The sequence below is a fragment of the Petaurus breviceps genome, unplaced genomic scaffold (genome assembly GCF_028583685.1).
Source record: "Petaurus breviceps papuanus isolate PSGF00001 unplaced genomic scaffold, PetGlider_PUasm1.0 171, whole genome shotgun sequence".
NCBI classification, from domain to species: domain Eukaryota; kingdom Metazoa; phylum Chordata; class Mammalia; order Diprotodontia; family Petauridae; genus Petaurus; species Petaurus breviceps.
The window spans coordinates 8,087,237-8,110,929 of record NW_027185754.1 but is presented as its reverse complement, the minus strand read 5'-3'; the positions used below and the strand labels follow the sequence as shown (position 1 = coordinate 8,110,929).

General features: G+C 36.4%; 1 protein-coding gene across 1 annotated transcript in view; it reads right to left on the bottom strand.

Annotated features, from left to right (window-relative positions):
• Nucleotides 1-236: 236 nt before the first annotated feature.
• Nucleotides 237-23,693, bottom strand: part of LOC138157220 (nuclear receptor coactivator 5-like) — a 34,812-nt gene continuing 11,355 nt past the window's right edge. The window contains exons 3-10 of the mRNA XM_069082789.1: nucleotides 19,054-19,128; nucleotides 12,620-12,705; nucleotides 12,372-12,498; nucleotides 8,223-8,422; nucleotides 6,213-6,488; nucleotides 5,204-5,407; nucleotides 3,091-3,231; nucleotides 237-815 (exon numbers count right to left, since the gene is read on the bottom strand). Of these exons, the coding sequence (XP_068938890.1) occupies nucleotides 766-815; nucleotides 3,091-3,231; nucleotides 5,204-5,407; nucleotides 6,213-6,488; nucleotides 8,223-8,422; nucleotides 12,372-12,498; nucleotides 12,620-12,705; nucleotides 19,054-19,128 (1,159 nt within the window). The 3' untranslated portion in view covers nucleotides 237-765. The remainder of the gene's footprint in view (nucleotides 816-3,090; nucleotides 3,232-5,203; nucleotides 5,408-6,212; nucleotides 6,489-8,222; nucleotides 8,423-12,371; nucleotides 12,499-12,619; nucleotides 12,706-19,053; nucleotides 19,129-23,693) is intronic.

Here is a 23,693-nt window from a genome sequence, read left to right as displayed (position 1 = left end):
GGGAGGTATTCCACACAAGATATGATCTGTACTTCATAAGATGACAGAAAACTAAGTCACATCAACAGAATCTGTATTTAGGTCTAAGAGCTTTTAGTTCAGACATTAGATTTTATATTTTAATGAAGGAAAAGACAAAAAATTTAATGTAAAAAAGTGCTTCCCACACAAGACTAGACATCTGGTGTAGACAAGTAAACACTGGTATTATAGTTCAATCAAAGAGAGAGGCCCCGGACAGAAGAAAAACAACTCCTTTTTATTCAAGTTTAGAAAAGACAGCTACCCTGAGCTGATTTTCCCCCTCAGACTTTTCATTCCAATACAAAAATTCCCATTATGGCCCCACCCCCACCCTTATACAACCCCTCCCATTTAAATCAAAAAAGGCTGACTAGCTTGTTCAACTGCTACTGAACAAGAAGTTTCTTCCTTCCCCATATATTCCCCAGAATAGGTGAAATCTAACCACTGTTTAAAAATGAGCAAGGGGTTATGTAAAACAAGGAATTTATTGTGTAATATATGTAATGGAACAACTTAAAAGGTCCAACATATCTACAACACTGACTTTTCACAAACATCTAGCTTGTGATAGTCTCCACAAATTAAAAAAATTCCTGTGGGAATGTGGATTATAACAGAAAGTATGCTACAATAAAGTTTCTTGCCTGGTACACAGACATGAGTGATGAAAGAGAGAGGACACCATCTGCTTGGAATGCCTTGCCATTTTCCTCCCAGCCCAGTTGAAGTTTCCTTAGTTCAAAAAGGTTTGGGTTTAGCTGCTCGTTGAGGTTGCACTGTCTGCACTGCTAGGAGGCAAAAAGACACATTTACTATAACATGGTACTTCTCTAACTTCTAGACCTCACATCACCATCTTGTCTGCTTCCCACACCTTATGATATTAAGTGGCCCCAGTTTTGTAGGCTCTAATAGATTCACTATGCAATTAATAAGCACAATGATCAAGCCGGGTTCTGGAGAAAAGCTAAGAAAATTTACCTTCCTTCCTTCTTTGCAAAATTGGAGACTATGGATATGTGGTAATATTGTGGGTATTTAAATGAATATGAGAAAATAAAGTCTTCTCCCCAGTAGATGCTAGTGATTTTATTCAGATGTGGGGTTGACTTTGATGAGTTTTTCTCCTTTAAAAAATGCTTTGTCATAAGTGATGGTTCACTGACAAAGGGAAAGGATATATTAACAAATTAAAGTAATGTAAATACAAAAGATTTCAGTAGTGTTTTAAAGGCTAGACAATTAGGGTGTTGTTTTTTTTTTTTAGTTTTAAAAGCAGCAGCTATTCTTCAGTGTCTGAAGGGCTATGAATAACAGGCAGAAGACAGGCATTAACTTGTATTCTTTATCAGAGGGTCTAAAGTAGTCTTATAAACAAGAGGAACACTATGCCTTCATGAGAAAAAAAAGCATGTGGAATCAGGCTACCCAGGCTTCAGACCCAATTATGCAAATTGTACCATCAAGTCACTTAAAATACGTATCCATCTATATATTCCCTTCTCCAATCCAAATCCTATACTTCTTTCAAGATCAATTTCCTCCACAAACTACTTTTAAAACTTTTCTTCTGAATTTCTACATTCCTTTTACTGCCTTGAATTCTTCTATCTGCTTACCTAAGGGCCAAAAAGTTTGCTTGTAGGCTATCTATTCTAATCTGGATATTGTGAGAGTAATGAAATAGGACAAGGTGAAAATTCTTTGAGTGAAAGGAAAATGTTTAAAAAATATTTTATTATCATTTAATTTCATCATAGAAGAATATGATGAAAACACCTAACAACAACCTAATTGTAAACAATTCAAAAATTGATTTCAATTAGTCTTCTAGACAGATGTCTAACAATGCCAACAATCCTCACAATGTGCAAGTGACAGAAAATATTATCCCCATGAAGACACTATGCCATGGTCATCGGGAACTGATGACAGAAATGGCCTCTCGGGCCATTTCCTTCAATCTACTTCAGCTCTCAACAATCTTTTTTCTCAACATTTAACAGGAAAAGTCCAGTCTCCTGCATATTTGAATCATGGTTATATTATGCAAGTCAGTGAGATGATAGCTTTGTCAGCTGCAGCTAGACAACTCTATTTGAGTTAGACATCATTATTTTATTTTTTTTCTTTTTGGAGGGCAACTGGGGTTAAGTGGCTTGCCCAACGTCACACAGCTAGTTTTTGTGTCTGAAGCCGAATTTGAACTCAGGTCCTCCTGACTCCAGGGCCAGTGCTCTATTCACTGCACCATCTAGCTGCCCCATTTCTTCTTTTTTGCTTTTCGGAGGGCAATTGGGGTTAAGTGACTTGCCCAAAGTCACACGGCTAGTTAAGTGTGTCAAGTGTCTGAGGGCGCATTTGAACTCAGGTCTTCCTAACTCCAGGGACGGTGCTCTATTCACTGCACCACCTAGCCACCCCCATTTTTTCATTTCTTAACAGTTTATTTGCCTTCTCCTAAGTCACTCCATTTGATGGAATCAACTACTTACCCTGATTCACAAATTCTGTTTCTCTATTTATAAGGTAACTGAAAACTAGCATTTAATAGCTGTTATCTTACATCCAAAGGTGCTGAAATATCTAATAAATACAACAGAAATATCCTGAGCAAATCCTACCTCACATGCTTAGTATCTGAGTGACCCTGGGCAAGTCATACAAAACTCTCTCAGCCTCAATTTACTCAGCTGCAAAACAAAGGGGTTGAACTCAAGGTTCTCATGAGGGTCCTTTCCAGATGCTCTCTCTATAATCCTAGATTATTTTAATTACAGAGAGAGAAACGTAGCAAGTATAATTACTGTATTTTTACTTTTATTCTGAAACCACAATTACCTATGCATTAGAAGAAATGTATCTTTTTTGGTTCAACAGGAGACTTGAAACCAATCTCGAAATGCTAATTCAGTGTCAGGAGAAAAGTCCGTGTTACAAAACCCTGACACATACTTCTAGACAAGAAGAACTGTAGAGTATGCTTATTGGGAAATGGTTATTAAAGCATTTTGGTTGACTTTTATACCATCTAAAAGGCATAATATTTGCAACACAACTCACCTACTGGTGTTGGCAAAAGGGCTGGTTTCTCCCACATCAATGGACGCTTTGCAGGCTGGTGTGGTGCATATCCCAGGAGACCAGGTCTTTTAGAGGGTACTGCTAGAAGGGGAGGAGGTTTACCCTTGGGCCCAGAATGTCCTAGATTTATATGAAATAAAAAACAAGAAACTGGTAAGATATTCTTATCAGGAAAAATCTTTCCTGATACTTAATAAAGCAGACTTTTCTGAAAATGCATACCCAACTGACTCATTGCTCCAGATCACTCTTTTAAAGAGACTTAGGACCAGGATCTGCAAAGTGCCTAATACTCTAGCTGGAAGCCCAAACTAGATTAATAAGTAGTTGGGAAATATTTTAAAAATAAATAAAAACACAATAGAAAATAGGTAATGTTAATATGTGACTTTTTTAAATCAACATGAACCTGCAGAGATCCTTATGTATGGCTTGGTGGCTCCATCTGAGTTAGACATCATTGTTCCTGTCTTAACAGTTTCTTTGCCTTCTTCTAAGTCACTCCACTGGATGGAATCCACTATAGACCCTGAGTCACAAATTCTGTTTCTCTATTTATAAATAACTGAAAACTAGCACTTAATAACTATCTTATATCCAAAGGTAGGACAAAATTCCTTTTGACAGAATTCCATCTAAACATGTTAGGTAGCTCTAAATGGGGCCAAGTATACAATAAAGACAAGAAACATCTGACACCTAAAACGGAAGGAACTATGTGCCCTCAATAAAGAGTGACATCAACAATAATGGTGAATGTGTCATTAAGAGAGTACAACTACAAGAGTGAAGTAGCATGTATTACTCTACTCAGACTTGTTCAGAATGCTGAATTAGGTATAAATGCAGCACTCACAGTAAAAGCTTCTAGCTAAAATTAAAATTGTGACAGAACTAAATAGATAATCTATAGTGCAGAGCATTTATTTTGAAATAACTTTTAGCTCCCTTTCCTGAATCATGTTATACTAGAAGCAAAAAACAGAAATTTACTGATATCAACTTAAAGGAGAACAGACACAACACATAAAAAGAAATGAATTTGTAAGGGACAGCAATGGAATGCAAAGTAATAAATTAGTTTTTTATAAGTATCCTGTCTCCCAAGATAAGCATCTCTAACCTCACTAATTACAGACTATTTAAATTCTACTGTTGACCTTTCTTTAGATTTTCAATTATTTTTTATAACTCAAACGTGTTCATGAAATATTAACTTCATCTCACAAATTCAAATAGCAGAACAAGAGAAAGAAAATAGACACACAATTCATTTTAACTCGGCATTAAAAACTGTTCCCCAGGAATGCTAGAAAAGTCAGGTAACTGCTGGGTAAGTATGAGTCACTGTCAATACATTGAATATATTCCCACCAAGCTTCATCATCAGCTTCAGTCTTAACCCTAGAAGAGAACTTGAGGGGTGGCTAGGTGGTGCAGTGAATTCAGCACCAGCCCTGGAGTCAGGAGGACCCGAGTTCAAATCCAGCCTCAGACACTTAACACAAAAACTAGCTGTGTGACCTTGGGCAAGTCACTTAACCCCAACTCCCCCCCCCCCCCCCACCCCAAAAGGCAGAAGAAAACCTAAGCAACTCAAATTTGACATGAAAGGGACCAGAGTTCCTGGCTGTGTAACCTTGAGCAAGTTACTTAACCCCAATTGCTTAGGGGTGGCCAGGTGGCACAATGAGTAAGAGTGATGGCCCCTGCGTCGGGAGACCTGGGATCGGTTCCGGCCTCAGATACTCGGCGCCCACACTAAAATAACTAACTGGCCGTGTAACCTTGAGCAAGTTACTTAACACCAATTGCTTTAAAAAAAACCCAACATTATGGAGAATAAAGCAAGTATCTTGACTGCTATGTTCTCTCAAGGGAGAACTCACAGAACAGCTAAGAGTCTCACCTTTTCCCTTTTAGTCTGACTCATCCAGGTGAATTTTTCTGTCAAACAGAATTTGTCAACTTAGGCAAGTTTATTATTATTTTTCAGAGATACAGCAAAATTCAATGACTACACATTTACTAGAACTAAAGAAAAAGTGGAGGGATCATAAGGCAATACTGTTGGGGAAAAGACAGTGCTGACCTGGTGTTGGAAGGAGTCCTCCAGGCCTATCACCCAATAAAGGAGGCTTAGCTGGAGGAAGGAGAGGCTGGCCCTGGAAGGCGTTCCTACCAGGGGTTGGGAGAAGGGGAGGGGGTTTGCCCATAGGATGAGATCTTGGCATCAAATTAGCTTCAATCAAAGCATTCACAACTGCAGTAGAAGTATCTGGTGTCTCAACAAAACCTGAGAAAAGAAATAAAGGTCAGCAGAACCTAGGATACAGGCCAACAAAACTGAAGAGAAAATGATACAATGTTTCCTGGCTGAAATTTAATAATATTATTTTAAATATCACTCTGCAGTTTATGGCTATCATGGAATATCTTAAAGTGGTCCAATGCCAAGGAGCCATTTCTTAGGAGTTGTGATCTTTATAATTCTCTTTAAAATACTGTCGGATTCAATCTACTCTGAACCAAGATTAAGAGGTGCCCACTAGGCACTTCTGCTGAACTTATCTAATAACATAAACACAGAGTAAACTAGAGTAACTGCTCAAGTTCTCTAAATGTTTCATTATATGCAACTCAAATGAGAACCTAAAATGAACCCTGGTATTTGAGTCAAAAGACTTAGATCTTTGCTTTGATACTAATAGGCAAATTACTTAGATTTTAAGCTTGTGTTTGCTCACCTGTCAAATAGTTATTGACATACCTATCTCACAAAGTTGTGGTGAGCAAAGAACTTTGTAAAACAGAGTATTACATAAATATGAGCTATTTTGATAAGAATTCATTCCAAATTCATCTTTATAAAAGAAACTTTAAGCTTAAAGTGATACTGTAGATATAATGATTATACAAGGTACATTTCTACCTTATTTTAAGACTAAAGGTCTGAACCAAAATGACTATTACATCATAAAGATGCCTTCTTTTTTACTACCTTAGAATACTAAGGTTTTTACATGACACTGTTCAGAACAGGATTTTATTTCAAAAGATGAAAATTTTTTTCAGTTTTGGGGAAGGAGATACATGAATACCTTCCAATTCTTCTTTCCTTGTCTTCAGGTAGCCACTGATGGTGTTCAGCTCCTCCTGATACAAATGTTTTCCCTCACTTAGTAGGAAAAGGAGATGTTTGATGCTCAGAGGCACAGAGTAGCTTTCACAGAGGTCTCTTTCTAAGTAGTCATCTACCAGATCAGCTGCTTTTTGTGAAATCCCAGCACCTTCTTGCTGTTCCCGCTCAGCCAAAATAGTCCCAAATTCCTTAGCTACTAGAGCCAATGCATCCTCCAGAGGCATATGGCGATGTACTAGAGATAAAGCAAAACATCCAGCTTGATCAATCATACACTTTGGTTACATTATGAAATACTTATGAAGTATTAAAGAGGCAGCATGAAGTATTAGAAAGAGCAACAGCAGTAAAGGCAAAAGGCCTAGATTCAAACCTAGGCTTGGACACTTAAAAGTCACAACCATGGACAAGTCAATTTCCTTCTCTGAGTCTAAACAAGTCAACTCAATTCAACAAACATTAACTGAGTGCTTACTATTTGCAGGCCTGCATTTTCTCATCTGTAAAATAAGACTAATAATACTTGTATTATCTCCCTTACATGGACATTGCGAGCAAAGTGCTTTGTTCAGTTTGTGGCCTCAGAAACAGAAAAGTACAAATCTGAGCCAGGAAGCTGTAGGAATCAGTTTGGCCAAAAAAGCATCACTTCCTTGCTGTTGTGTGTTTGGAGCACTAGTATCTGTGTAATGACAGATCTACAAGTACCTCTACTTGCACTCCTTCTTCCTTCTCATCATTCCTCCCCCACAACCCACAGTTTCTACTTCAGAGAGATTATACTGCTGTTCACAATGATGGCACTGGATTTTAGGGTAATTATTTTCCAGTGTAAACCTACTTGCTTTTTCTTAAAAAAAAAAAAAAAATTAACATGGGTGGCTAGGTGACGCAGTGAATAGAGCACTGGCCCTGGAGTCAGGAGGACCTGGATTCGGATCCAGCCTCAGACACTTAACACAAAAACTAGCCGTGTGACCTTGGGCAAGTCATTTGGAACCCCAATTGCCTTCCAAAAAGCCAAAAAAAAAAATTAACATTAGAGACACAGCCTATATTTAAACTGATATATTACATTTTCTGCTCATAGCAGAAATGACTATGACATGACTATGTGGGTGGCAACCACAGAGATACTGTCAATTTCAAAATTAAGTATTATGTTGTTTCTTTATTGTTATGGTAAATCTTATGTCTAACAGCTGTTCAGATGCAAATTCTAATTTTACATTCAAATATTTTCATCCCAGCTAACTGAAATGAGAAGAAATGACAAGAAAGATTCATCTAGATGTGAATCACTGTTTTGGGGGGAAAAAGTAATATGAGAAATAGCAGAATCATTTGATACACTCGCCATTCAGAAGTATACACCTCAAGAATAGAAGCTTTTCTGACTGAGAGGATGACATCAGCTATATATACACACACATATAATTCTATCTACCCATAAGTACACCTATTAAAGGGATAAAATCCACCCTTTTTTATGAATCATTACAACTAGGAAGTATTAGGATAATTCAGGGGTTATGGAGGAGGGGAATGAACTGACAAAAGGATGGATAGAGAAAACTAAGATTTAAGCTGGCTAGTGCTGTGAAGCGGGCAAGAAGGTTTGCAAGTTGGCCAGAGATGACTACAGCAAATGTTCTAATAGGCTGTTTAACTTTGGGTCAAGAATGCTAAGTTCTAAAATGTAGCTGAAAGGCATATTTAAGACAGGTCATTATGTACTAGATATTTGTAGGCATTTATGAAGAAGAAACAAGGTATAGAACCTAAATTCATTGAGAGGTACATAAAAAGTTATGATTCCTCTTCACATTATCTCATCTGGCTTCTTTATGGAAATGATGAATGGAAAGTTTTAAAGGGTTCAATAAAGTATCCTATGGTATAAGAAAGTGATGTGGAACTGTGTTTTTAAATGGAGACACTTCTAAACACTAGGAGAAGCTAAACTTACTTGTGATAGACTTGTGAAGTGAAATTACAGTGCACGAGGAGAGCGCTACATTGGACTGTTCAACAAGAATACAAAAGGGAGAACCATCATTTTTCACCTCCTGGAGTGCACAGGTAAGACTCGCCTCTGACGTCAGATAAATCATTTCCACCACAAGGCCATGGTCTTGCAAACGATGACCTATGCTTACTGCATAGTCCCTTAAAGAAAAACAAAAAAAAAAAAAAGCAAGATTATTTTAAAACAAATATTACAAAGAATCACTGCATGGCTGATGTGTTTGCCTTTTAGTTGTTCTCAGTTACAGGAATATGAAATAAAAACAGACTTCTCCAAAGTAACTCATGACATTTAACCTCAATCTATTTCAGATGGCAGACAGGCACTATGTTCCTCTTCTTTCTCACAGACACCAAACACTCAGAGGCTCTGAAAGGGGAGTTTTGTGTTGGAACCCTCCAGTTTCTGCAATTATTAAGTGACATTTTAAGTGAAAATGTGCCTGCTAAAGTAATGTTTTCTTCTGCCATGCTATTTGAGTATTACTCAAATGAGATAATATATGCAAAGAGCTCTATAACTACAAAATGGCATGCAAAGAAAATGATTATGATTATTAGAGCTTGGTCATATGGGTCAAGCATAACCACGTAAACATGATTGTGCATTATTATCCTTTTCCAAGATGGAAATATTAAAGTAACTATAGATATGTCAGAAAGAATTAAAAGTTACTAAAGAGAAAAGGAAAAATTGAAAAGCTCAACATGACAGTTATGTTAAGGGAAAAAAACAATTCTTATCTAATTTCTAAGCTATTTTAGTATTTGCTGCAGTTAGTACCATGGAGATAATTCACTTAGGAAAAATTAACAGCATCATTCTGAACATAATATTCATGGTTTGCTTTTTTGTTGGGGGGGGGGGTAAACAGTAGTTTATTTTTTCTAATTACATGTAAAGATAGTTTTTGACATTCATTTTTATAAGATTTTGAGTTCCAAATTTTTTTCCCTCCCTCCCTCTCTCCTCCCCAAGCAAACCTGTATAGACTATACATGTACAATCGTGCCAACCATGATTCTGTTTTCACATTCTGATCTTACAGTTCCACATTAGTCATGCTGTGAAAGTGAAAACAGAACAAAAAGGAAAAACCACAACCCCCACTCCTCCCCCCAAAAAGTGAAAATAGTCTGCTTCTCTCTGCTCTCAGACTCCACATTTCTTCCTCTGGATGTAGATGGCATCTTCCATGAGTCTTTTGGAATTGTACTGAATCACTGTATTGCTGAGAAGAGCTAAGTCTATCATAGTTCACCATCACATAATGTTGCTGTTACCGTGTACAATGTTCTCCTGGTTTTGCTCTCTTCATTCAGCATCAGTTCATGTAAGTCTTTCCAGGTTTTTCTGAAACCATATTCCTCATCATTTCTTATAGCACAATAGTATTCCATTACATTCATATACCACAACTTGTTCAGCCATTCCCCTACTGATGGCATTCCCTCAATTTCAAAATCTTTGCCATCACAAAAAGAGCTGCTATAAATATTTTTGTACATGTAGGTCCTTTCTCCTTTTTTATGATCTCTTTACAGACCTAGTAGTGGTATTACTGGATCAAGGGGTATGCACAGCTTGACTACCCTATGCGCATAGCTGAACTTAATATTCTGACTCTGAGAAGAGACACAAAAGCTGATTTCTCATTTCAGAAAGCATGCAATTCTAGAATATAAAAATGTAGATTAATTTCCTGATGAAAGGGCAATGAAAAAATATACAAAATGAGACAAATTTTTGGACATGGCCAATAGGGGAATTTGTTTTGCTTGACTATACATGTTTGTCAGAAGAATGTTATTTTTTCTTTACTTTTTATCCAGGAATAAGGAAAGTTGGGGGAAGAAAGAGGTGGGAGGGAGAAAAAAAATGCTTGATAATTGAAAAAGAAAAGAAAATTTAAAAGAAATTTCAATAAAAATAATTTTTAAAAGGTGGACAATTCATAAAAATCCACTTGACAGAAGAAATCTTCATGTTTATTGTCCCTGCCAATTATACAAAATTACTCTGAAAACAATTCATTTGTGCTCATATTCTATGAAAATCAGAGTGTGTTTAATTAAAATCAAGCTGACCAATTTATTTCTATTTAGGTCCAAACGCTTTTGTCACAAATGAAAAACATTTTACATAGCATCATTTCCCACAGTCAGGAGCCAACTGCAGAATGGCAGAGGACTTCCTAAGCTGCCTCTGAAGAGCTCATCCACCATAGTATCTTAATCCATGGCAAAATGCCAGCACTGCAAAACACCAGGCAAAGCCTAGATAAAATCTGAAGTGCTGTTTTAAAAAGCCACTCCAGACAGAGGGAAAAGAAAAGTAATCTCCAATACACCTCTCCAATACCTGACAACGTACTAGAATTAAATACCAGTAGGTCTGTTTCTTTAGATACGAAAGAAGCAAAAATATCAGTGCCGTCTCAGATGGAGCAGCTGGAGTCTCAATTCTAAAAGCAGTGAAGGTTGCTTTAAGTCAAATTTTATAACACAGACCAATTTTGAGGAAGTTAATCTATTCTAAGAATAACACAATGAATCTAGTCTGAATTATTAGTGGCTCAAATAGGCATAGAGTAGAGACACTGAATTCTAGGGAAACACTTAAGTTATTGTGCACACTGATTCTTCATTGCTTCTGGGTCTGAGTTCAACATTAAGAATGCACTGTTAAATGAATCCAGATCATCTTCACTTTTCTAGTTATAACATGAAATTCTATAATCCCCTAAAATGTGCAGGAAATTATGTTCTTCCCTCAATACTCTTTCAATTCTCTTTGAGTATTCTTTAGTACATACAATCCAACCAAGTAAGTTCCAAGTGAGATGGAGCTATGAACTTGCTTTCAAAATGCCCTATTAAAAAAAATCTTATTATGAAAGCAAAGCAGAATTCTTTAAAGGGATCAAATTGAAGAAACAAAAAAGTAATAAATCTAATTACACAGAAAAGGCAAGCATGAGAGATGGGTATCATTAACCATTTATATAAACTCTTTAGGATTTACAGAGTGCCTTACATGCATCTTCTCTCTAGCTTAGAGATTCTCAATCTTTTTTTGTGTCATGAACCTCTAGCTACATAGTAAAGCCTATGGATCCCTTTTCCAAATAATCTTTTTAAATGAATAAAATAAAATACAAAGGAAACAAAAAATACTTAAGTATTTTTACTAAAGTTACTAAAATACTTAATTTTTCTTAAAAAAAAAAAAAAAGGTCACAGACCCCAGATTAATAACCTTCCAACTGTACAATGAAAAGAAAACTGGACATGAAGTTCAAGTCCTGGACCTACTATTTACTAACTACTGAACTCTTTACCAAGCTTTTTAGTCTCCTAGAATATCAGATTCTTTATCTAAAAAAATTTAAATAACATTTATACTCTTTACTACCAGCAACCAGATGACACAGTGGAAAGAGCACTGAACTTAAAAGTCAGAAATACCAGACCTTGAATTCTGCCTCAGACAATGGGTAAATCAGGGCAAAATGACGCAACTAAGAGCTTTGGTTTCCTTATCTGTAAAACAGGTATGATAACAACACCTATCTCACAGGTTGGTCGTGAAGATCAACTGTGATAACATGTAAAGTACTTTGCAAATGTTAAAAAGTGCTATATAAATGCTAGACATTACCTACTTCAGGTTGGCAGAAGGTGTAAGTTGCTCTATACATGGGAGCTATTCTTGTTGTCACAGAGTATGAAATCAGGAATGGTAGAAGCAGATCCATTTATACAAGACCTGTTAAGTCATTTTTCTAGTAAAATCCTTTCAACAAACTCTTCAAAGATTCCTAAATTTATTTGCTTAATATTCAATTGTACCTTCAAAAAAGATGGAGTATTGAATTCATCTCCAGGCCATGCAAAGTAGTCACAAGTTAATCAGCTAATCATTCTTACTTTCCTGATGAGGTCCAGAAAGTTCAAGTATCACTTGGTCAAATTCACAAAGATAGTTAAGTAGCACAGTTGGAAAATGAATCACAGATTCAACATTCTTCCTAGTCCACCACATTGCTTCAAAGATTGTATTTGATTCAATAAAAGGAAATATACCTACCTTTGGTCTTTGTTGATGGAAACAATGGTGCAATCTGAAGGCCTTTCTTTATCGTATTCATTCTGTATCTGTTGGTAAAAGTGCTGGTAGAGCTTCTCTTTTCGATGGTCCTTACTGTGGTCATCATCTGGAAAATAATGAACCTCATTAAAAAAAGGCTGTCAAATGCCAACTGCTGAGTTTTATAAAACAAAAGCAAAAATCTACATAACCTTCCCAAATATAAGTGAAATTTCAAAAACTGGTACCTTTATGGGAATATTGGTATCTCTCATAGCTATCTTCACTTCCTTTAGAATAATCATACTCTTTCCCCAATAACTCTTCAAAGTTACTGTACAAATGAAAATAAAGTATTTTATTCATGTATATTTTTCCTCTAAACACATTCACACATTTCAATTAATAGCAATTTCCAGGACATCTTAATGGTAAATAAGAAACAAAAAAACACTTTTTAGCTTTAAGACATCTAAATGAATACCACAGTCATCTAAAGAAAAAAGTTCATTCAACAACCACTTAAGTCCCTGTGCATGACTTCAGCCAGGAAAGACAGAAAAATAAGGCAAATTCATATTTCTCTACTGTCATTACAGTCAAATTCTGAGGCTAATGTCTCTTCAGCACTGTCATTCTCTACTATATTGCAAAGTTATTGTGCACACTGATTCTTCATTGCTTCTGGGTCTGAGTTCAACATTAAGAATGCACTGTTAAATGAATCCAGACCATCTTCACTTTTCTAGTTATAATATGAAATTCTACAATTCCCTAAAATGTGCAGGAAATTATGTTCTCCTACTACCCTCAATACTCTTTCAATTCAATTCAATAGCAAAGCCTTTGGACAGGAAGTCAAAAAAGCACATCTAAATGACACACAAGTCACTTTTACAACATATTTTCTAAAGTTATGAGACAAGAACCTGTTTTGGAAAACATGCTTATGAAAAACAAAACATAATTTCACACCTGAAGGATCTTAACTGGAGATCTTCATGCAAAGGAAGTAGGACATTAAATCCTAAATTCTAGTCAACCACAATTACAAGTGCTTAATGAATGCTTATGGAATGAACGAGTACTGAGTACTCTGGAAACACAACAGCTAAATTACTTTTTCTGAATGGAGTATTTAGATACATGATGATCTATCTATTATCCAGGTCAAAGAATCCCCTTTCCTGTGATTTAACAGAGGAGAGAAAAGAAATATAAGCTGTAACCAAAATAATATATGATAGCACTTGCTCACCAGTATCCATAATTCGGATCAGTAAGTTTAGTCCACAAGGAGTATCCAACTAGATGCCAACACCAAGGAAGGCAGCAATTCATTATATTCTCCAAAGATAAACAAGTCTCTCTGATTTTCCTCTTTGGAGTTTTTATTGTAGTTCTCACACTCGAGTTCTTAAAATACATTTAGCTGAAGATCAGCACCAAGCAGTCAGGCAAAATCTTTGCTGGTCCGCTGGGTATGTATCACGTTTAACTGATATTCTGAATCAGTGTTTCTGACTAGCAATTTTTTTTTTTACTACCAATCTCTTTGAATTCCAAAAACATAGGAAACTGCATCTTCTTCCTCCTCTTTCATCAAAACACTGTCCTAAGGTTTCAGAGGACAAGGCAGTCTATAGTAGAGAACTGGGTTATTTATTTTGCTCATCATCAGTGTAGTTTGCATAGTGAAACATTGCTCTAAGAAGACTGAGATCTTTAGGTTAGAAATCAACAAGAAAGAACCCCACAATCTGGGTTCCACTTACATTAAATCCTGACATTGTTCGATGTTATATTTTTCTTTCAGAACACTGGCTTATCCTCTCCAACCCTTCCTATGTTACATACAACAAATTCAATAAGCACTTAAGTGGTTACCATGTGCAATGTACTACTTAATAAGAATAGAGATATAAGAATGAAATAAGACCATCCTTGCATTCAAGGAGCTTAGAAACTAGTAAAGATGCTCAAATACTGTTCTTACTGCCTTTCTCATACATAATATGAAGGAAAAGAATCTCATTTAAAGTCCCCATATAAATTTGCCTTCTTTCCCAGGATGTGCTGGTGATAAAACTCACCAAGTAAACAGAGTGAGCTGATGGGTTCAAGAAGCTAGGGTCTGAGTTGGTATTTAGCTGGTTCTAGAAGGACACTCCACATAAGTTTATAAATAAATATACTTCAATATTATTCAGCAGAAACTCTAGATATGATTTACTAAAATGTTACCTGAGAAAACTAACCTCTATCAAAAGTATCTCCTGAATTTCACACTTCCCAACATTTATACAGTCAGGAAATACTTTATAATTCTGAATTATTAATCTAAGCTGATACAAATCTCATCTTCAATGCAGGTGAGAAAAATAGCTTTGTCAAAGTCCATATAAATTTAGAAATATAAGGGAAGGTACTTAAATTTTTTTGTCTTTGTATCACCAATGCCTTGCACATAGTAGGGTGCTTCATAAATATTTGCTGAATCTGAATTTAAAATATTAAGATTTGTTTTTTTTTTAAATTACACTTGGCTCAGGAAAAGGTTCCACAAAACTGCCAAATGTTGATGTACTTATTTAGTTGATAAATAAGAACTTTATTACTGAAGGCCGTTATTACTACTTTGCAATACTTTGACTCACCTCTTGTTGACTCCTCATCCCAATACCACAAATGACTTTTCTTCCAGTGTTTGTTTTTTAAATTTCACTGTCACTTCTCACTAACTCATCTTCTCCTCCTATCTCTTTTGTAATAAAATAAGTACAGTCAAGAAAAACACCTATAATCCTCTACCAGCACGAGGAGGGAAGAGACCACCAGTCCTCTAAAATTACAACAGATCGCTGCACACAGATTAGTTTTTAAATCTTTCGTTGCTGTTTTCCTTTATTTTATTGTAGTCAATCCCAAAGTGACTACTGGGAAATTTCTTCACTTTCCTGAAGCTCCCCTTGTCTTTAGTTTTTTTAAATTTACTGGTATCCTTTGTTTTTCTATCACCTTTCTATCCAAATATCTCTCCTCCCCCACCTACCCAAAGAACCATGATTAGTAACAAATAATAAAAGAGAAATAAAAAGAAGTTTAAGCAAAACAAACCAGAACATAAACCAAGTCAGAAGAACATGCAAAATTCCATACTCTTCCTCACCTCTGTAAAAGGAGGAACTTTCTTCTTTCTCATTTAGGACCAAGCTTGGTTCATGATAATTACATAGAATTTCGTTTTCCATTTTTATTTGGTCTTTCCATTTACATTGTTGCAGTCACAGTGCAATATACAGTTTTTCCTGCTTCTTCACTTTGTATCAATTCATGTTTTCCCATGCATCTTCATACACTTTATATTCATCATGTTTTATGGCGCAATAATAGTCTATTGCATTCATGTACCACAATTTGCTCGATCTACCTTATTTCCAGTTCTTTGCTATTTCAAAAAGTGTATTATGAATATTTTGGCCGAAATGGATGGGTAAGACCATTCTTTCTATCGTTGAGGTTATGGGCATTTTATTTGAGTCTCATGGATGTGAACATGTCTGTGTGTACACATACATATGGGGGAGGGGGAGAAAAGGGAGAGAAAAAAAGAGAGGAGGGAGGAGGAAGGGGGAGAGGAAGAGAGAACACATACATTTAGGTGGCACAGTGGAGACAGAGTACTGGGCCAAGAGTCAGGAAGACTCATCTTTCTGAGTTCAAATCTGTCCTCAGACACTTCCTAGCTATGCAATGAGGGGCACTAACCCTATTTGCCTCAGTTCCTCATCTGTAAAGTAAGCTGGAGAAGGAAATGGCAAACCACTCCAGTATCTTTGCCAAGAAAATTCCAAATAGGATCACAAAGAGTTGGAAACAACTAAAATTATCATGCTTATCTTTCTATAATCACTCTAATATTGATTATTCTTATCCAGTCAAGACATTCAGACCATCTAACAATCAGTCTTCCCTGCTACTGCTCCACTTCCCCTTATCTGAAATGGACTTTCAAAAATTGTTTCTAATTCTTGGGATAGTTAATACATTCAGTTTTGTCCATGTCTTGCCTACCCCACATCATATTATGCTTCACTCTCCACCCAACCTGGGCCATCCTGCCTTACCACTATTTGACATGTTATAGATATAATTCTATCATCTTGTTTTCTTCAGAAAGATGAAACAATATAAGGGTCAAGCTGAATGCTACCTATGCCAGGTATTTAGAGACAACAAAAATAAACTACCACCACTAATACTATCATTGCTTCTAGAAAGGATATATCAATCAGCTGACCTGAAGTTCAAATGATTATCCTACTTACCCCACAAAATAAAGTTTCCTTGCCTACCCACTCTCCTCTGTTTTATCTCCCTTATTTGAATATAAGTTTGTTAAGGGAAGAAACTGCCTTATTTTTGCAAGTGTATTCCCAGTACTTAAAACCGGGCCTACCTGGCACACAGTAAACACCTAATTCATTTATTTTCATCTTCTGCTATCTTTTAAACTTTTCCAAGTATAAAGTAAAACCTAAGAGATGCTCTGATTTGCATTTCTCTTATTACTAGTTCATATGCTTGTTAATAGCTTGCAATTCTTATTCTGGGAACTGTTTGTTCCCCTTTCCCTTACACTCCGCAGATGATTTCACTTCTTACTTTATTGAGATCGAGAACCATCTAGATTGCTTCATTTCCTTTCCTATTTACTTCAAAATTTCTCTGTTATCTTCAACCATCCTTTCTCTGAAGAAGTAGCCAGTCTTCTTTTGCAAGCTTCTCCTTCCATCTATACTCCTGATCCCATCCATCTCCCAATTGATAAACCCTGTTCTATAAAAATACTTCCTTTTTATTTACTGTTTGATACGCATGCTTTCCTTGGATTCTCACAATACTCCTCTAAGGCAGATGATGATAACAACAACAATAAGAAGAACTAACATTATATAGCACTTTAAGGTCAAATTTGCAAAGACCTTTTCAAATGTTATCCTAGTTGACCCTCACAACAACCCTGGGACACAGGCACTACTATTACTCCTGCCTCCATTCTACAGAGGGAGAGTCTGGGGATGACTTACCCAAAGTCACTTATCTAGAATGTCTGAGGCAGGATTCCCAAGTCCAATGCTCTACCTACTAGAAAAGTTATAAATTTTGTTCTTATTTTACATACAAGGAAAAGGAGACCTAACGCCACTGCACACTGGGGAAGGTGTCACACCACAAATGGCAGAACCCACACTCAAATCCAGCCTCTGCTGCTAAACCCCCATGTTCTTTCCTCTGAACCATGATATCTCATTTGTCAGTCGTTCTTTCTCTTTTGCAAACTCAGTATCTCCCTCCCTAATCTTCTCCATCTGTGCCCCACTTTCACACTCCTCTTCTATATTTCCTCTTACTCTCTCATTATTAGGACAACACCATCATTCTGCAAGATCCCCTCAGCCTTAGGACACCACTTCATCACCACCCTCTGTCCCTTTGATTGGAGTTCAGAGCCACAATTCCCAAACCTCCATTTAAGGAGGAAGCTGAACTCAGATCACCTCCTCATTTCTCTTCTGGCTGCATTGCTCAGAGATTTCTCAAACTTTTCCTGCATGCCTCCTTATCAAGCCTCTTCCCCGGCTCCTCCTCCTACTCTCCAGTTTTCAGCTTTTTTTTGGGGGGGGGGAAGAGGGGGAGGTTGTATCCCCTATTAAATTATAACCTCCTTGAGAGCAAGGACTATTTTTTTCATGTTTGCATCCCCATGGTTTAGCACAGTACTTGGCATTAGTATAGTAGGTGCTTAATAAATGTTTACTAACTGAACCCTTCATCAAACTTATAAACTAATGCTTCTCCTTCCTTTCTCATCACTTCTAAAAAAGGTGCTTTTTCAAAAAGGTTTTCATTCTGCTGTATTTGATAAAACTTACTCCTCCCCATTTTTAAAACTTCTTTCTTTCCCTGACAAAGTAGGTATTTTCCAAGGTTCTGTTCTCTGCCCTCTTTTGTCCTTCTATTCCACAGTGATTTCATAAAATTCCACAGCTTCAATTGTCACCTCTAAAACGCTAACTTCCAAATCTACTTCTCTGGGTCTTAATTCTCCCCATACTTCAGTTCCAAATTTCTAACTCCTTGATGAATATCTTTCTGATATTCACTGATATTCCACTGACACTTCATCAAACTCATCTCTCACAAACTATCTATTCATTCAAATATGTAATGAAACCTGTTCTGTGAAAGGCACTATGCTAGTTCTAATTTCTTTGCTTTTGTAATAGCACCAACATTTTTCCAGACACACTGGAAACCTCACAGTTACCTCCAACTTTGCCCATTAACGCAGAGATTAAAATTTAGACATAGCTCATAAGTGTCTGTTCAAATCTTCCACTTCATTTATTCCAAAAGTTATGTTTTAGTTATCACAGGTCAAAAGACAAAGTGCTTCACTAAGGTAAAACTAAATTAGGATATCACCATTTGAAACACCATTTGAATCCTTTTGCTACCAGTAGCATTCAACTATTTATATGATGAATGTAACCAAAGTTATTCTCCAAATAAGCAGCTAGTACTATCACTAATTATAACAAAAACAGAGTAGACAATAAGACATACAAGTAATTTCTAAAACCTTTAGCAAATTCAGTTATTGTAATAAAAACTTTACCTTTTAGTGTCTTCACTTTCCTTTATGTGACCATCTCCAGGAGAAATGATCAGATGAGGTTTATAAGGATTTATGCTAAAAATATACAAATATAATAAATTCAAAGTTACACAAAGAAAAGCATTTTACTCAAACATATTGGTTTTCACATCTCTAATACATACAATGAAATCATAGATCCAAAGCTACAAGTTGAATTTTCCAAAAAAATAGTTATCTCTGAAGATTAAAATAAAAATTATTCAAGTTATTCCTTTTACATTTCTTTTTATTTTTGTTCTACCATATTTATACAAGTGCTTTAGTGAATTTATCATAAGCAAGAAGATGTATCAGGTAAATTTTATGAACTTTTGCAACTCACCAAAAAGCTGTTTTGAGAATCAACACTAGAAATTCCAGACTAATCTGATTTCCCTCAAACTAACTTTCCTAAAAATAATCACATACAATACTGGTAATAAAATGAGTCTTTCCCAAAGAACCTGGCTAATATTTTCTACTAGTTGCAACAGAAAAGAATATTCAAGAATTAAAACCCTATTAATGCTAAGTACTGTTTATGCCTTGATCCAGACCAGAGAATTTAAGTGCTAGTTTTTAAAAGAAAGTTTAAATTTTAATACGCCACATATACTCTTTGTGCTATGTTGCTATGGAAGTACCCAAGTCTACCAAAAAACCCAAAATCTTAAAGAATGATTCACTAATATTAAAGTTCAAACTTTAGCTTGGTATTCAAGGTCCTCCCCACATATCTCCAGCTTCTAGATTAGTGGTGTCAAATTCAAACTGCAACAGAGCCCTGTCTCCAGTATACTGACTTAGAAAACCACAAAACAGTGTTTCCTATATTGTACTATACTTTTATTTTATCCTGTTAAACATTTCCTAATTACATTTTAATCTGGTTGAGGCCTCCAGCTGAGGTGAGTTTGACACCTCTGCTCTAAGCAGTCTCTAAACTTTTTTCCATCAACAAAAAATCTATCAGCATGAGTGCCAATGTTTATATTACTTCTTTTTTAAATTATATAGATGTATCAATAATTATATATATTATAAAATATGAAAAATAGAAATTTAAAGTGGATGAAATAATATTTGATGCTAGAATCAATAAAGAACCACTGGAGTTGAGAGGACTGACCTGGTCCTTTAGAAAAATCACTCTGACAGCTTTAGATTGGAGAGAAGAGAGACTTGAGGCCAGAAGACCAAGTAGGAGGCTATTTTAATAGTCCAGGTGAATTGATGAGGACCTGAGTAATAACTGTGTGAGTAGAGGCAAAAGTAAAGCTACAAGAGAACTGATGGAAATAGAAATGACAAAGAGTTGGTAACTGATTGGATGTATGGAGTGAGTGGGGTGTCGATGACTTTGAGGATGTGAATCTGAGAAAAAGAAAGTTGCTGCCCTCTATGTTAAGTCTAAAAGAAAGTTTGGTTAGAGGAAGAAAGAGATAACGTAATGCTATCTGAGATGAATATCATTTCATTCCTATTTATCCTATGACATGATACAGGTTCACCTGAAATTAACCAGTTAATACAACTTTCTCTACTTGGAAAAAACATTTGAGTGACTAGAAAATGAGAGCTATGAAAGTAGGAGATTCATGATTTAAAAGTCTACTGATACTGAGTGTTATTTGCATCTTGGTCCAAAATGAAAAAGATGAAAAAGGTGGGAGGGAGGTCTCTAATTCATCCATCACTGCCCAAGAGCACTCTGTCCCCAACAATGATGTAATCCTGAGGGGAGGAGTTAGGTATGTTTGGGGGAACCCATCATAAGGTTTCCCAATGTTACTTTTGACTGTGCTGCTGTGAATAGCTGGGAGGTTAGGAGCTTTCACAGAAGAGGTCAGAGTGACAAGGAAGGGAGTATGGGGGAAAGGTTAGTTGTGTTGGAGATAAGCTATTGGCTATTTAAGGAGGGTGGAATGCAATCGTTCTTCTCACCTGTCACAGGTTGATCACATACACCTGAGCGTCAGAACAAAGCTTCCTTAGGCTTCCACTTTAATTTAAAAGACCACATTTTTCAAATAGAAATTATTTTCATGCTCTTCCTTATTCCTTAAATGACTTTCTTCTACTGAATTTCTTTTTTTTGTTTTGTTTATTTTTTTGGAGGGGGAAGGTAGGGCAATTGGGGTTAAATGACTTGGCCAAGGTCACATGGGTGTGTGTGTGTGTGTGTGTGTGTGTGTCTGAAACTGCATTTGATTTCAGATCCTCCTGACTCCAGGGCCTTACTCTATTCACTGTGCCACCTAGACTCCCCATGAATTTCTTTTAAAATCCAACTCAAATGCCACCTCATCCAACTCAAATTCAAATATTAAGCATCCCCTACATTCAACACTGCACTGGGGGTCTACTCAGTTAATAATCTTCATCTTTCTAGGTCTCATATAGTACTTAGTAAGTATATAGTATAGCAATTTTTCTAATGGACCTAAGTTCACTGGAACTCCCACTGATCTTACAGTCTACATTTTGAAAGTAAGTCTTAGAGCAGTACCAGAAGCTCAAAGAGATTATCTACCTTGATCATGGTCAACTGGTCTTCCTGATTTCCAAATCTGGCACTCTATCCACTATATAAGATTGCATATTTTCCAACTTACTTATTATGCATTATTTTATATCTGTTATCTGTGTATAACACATCCCACCTAATAAAGCATAATCTTTAGATATTTAGTAGTTCCAGACTTAGCACAATGCTCAATGGCTTCCTAATTATCTGCATGCCTTAAGTTCCCCCCACTCTGATCCACCCTCCACACAGCTGCCAAAGTGACACTTCTAAAGCAAAAGTCTCTCACCCTCCTAATCACCAAACTCCAGTAAGTGTCCATTGCTTATAGCACAAAATGCAAATCCCTCAGCTTGTTTTTTTTTTTGATTTATTTGGTCCCTGCCTACTATTCCAAGCTTATTACATCTTACTCCCCTCCAAAAGGACTCCAAATTAGCCTACTTGCTGTACCCTGTCTATGACATTCTGTCTCTTATCTTCATACCTTTGCACAAGGTGTCCTCTATTTCTAGAATGGACTCCCTTCTTCTAGCCACATCTTTAGCTTCCTACAAAACTCAGCTCCACGGCCACTCTAGCCCCAAGAGGTTTTTCTGATAGTTTCAGCTGGCAATGCTTTTCCCCAACCTACTAATCAGTAGTTGTTTTACATACATTTTCTGTTTATTTATATGTGGAAATGTTGCTTTTCCTAACAAACTGAAAGCTTATTTGCTATCTACTTTTGTCTTTGTAACCCAGCAACTGGCACAAAGCTGTTCCTTGATGATACCCACCTCCTTGACAGAAAGGTTTTAGACACAAGATGCAGAAAGAGACATGTGTACATTTGGAGGCATGGCCATTATACAGATTCACTTTTCTCAACTATGCATATTTGCTACAAGGGTTTTTTTTTTTCCCCTTCTCTTTCTTTCTATCATATTTTAAATGGGTAAGAGGTTCAAAAAAAGGAGGGCCACTGAAACATTTCTTTAAATAAAGAGAAAAGCACAGAAAGAAGTTCAGAAGGAAAGACAAAAAAGCAGGACCATTTTGAAAGTAATGTGTAAAGTCTATACTTTTTAAAAAAGTAAGCAGTATAAAATGGAGATTCACAGTTTCATATAGAATCCTTTTTTTTGTTCTGCTGAGTGTGTGGTAATGCTCTTTTTTTGTGGTTAAAAATTCCAAATTTTAAAAAGTTTTAAAAGTAGCTATTTAATAAATATTTCTGGATCTTGATGCTTGGCATACAGTACATTTGATTTTGTTGGGCTGAATTTAACTTCTAACCAGGCAACCAACAACTTAAATCAAACAAAGAAACAAGTGAAACTAAGAAAATGCCTACTCTAAACTGTTATCTCAATGGAAAAAGGACAAAATGAGAATTCCTATCAGCAATCTGGACTGACAGGGTTAAAGAGTGCCTGGGAAACATATTCTTCTACAAAAAGGATAAGCACAGATGCTTAATTCAGCCCTTCTCTTGATTACAGTAGCCAAATCTGAAGACCAAGAAAAGGCATTAGCAGATGGTTGGAGGTGCATAAGTCAAAAGGAAGCTGCATTTGCCTTACAGAGCTTCCTAGCAAATAAGCCTGACTGATGCCAAGAAAGCCAGCCGGCTCCAAGGAGAATAACAGCAGGATATCTGGAACCCAACAGTCCAGCAAAAGAAAGGAAACCTCAAGATACAACTACCTGGCAAAGAAACAGAATATCTAGTGTCACCCACAAACATAATGCTTCATACCTCAAACACCTCCTAAATGGAGGGGACATTTTTTGGCCTGCCCCAACCATTTATTTTAAGCAATGATAGAACTATAAACTCATGTAATGGAAAAATCTGCTAAGAACTGGTCACATCCAATGGTTACTCTAAGCCACTGAAGAAAAACAACGCACTAATGCACAAATGGACTCCTGGGCTCTTAGCACACCTCAACCAGCTGGACAACAGATAGAACAGGTCAAAAGGAAGTATGCCATATTCAAGGTCAAGGGCTCTGAAAAGCAGTCAGCAGATAACTACCTAGGATTCTGGAAAAAACACAAAGAAGTTGTACTCTAAAACATCAATGTGCAGGTGTGAAATGTGCTG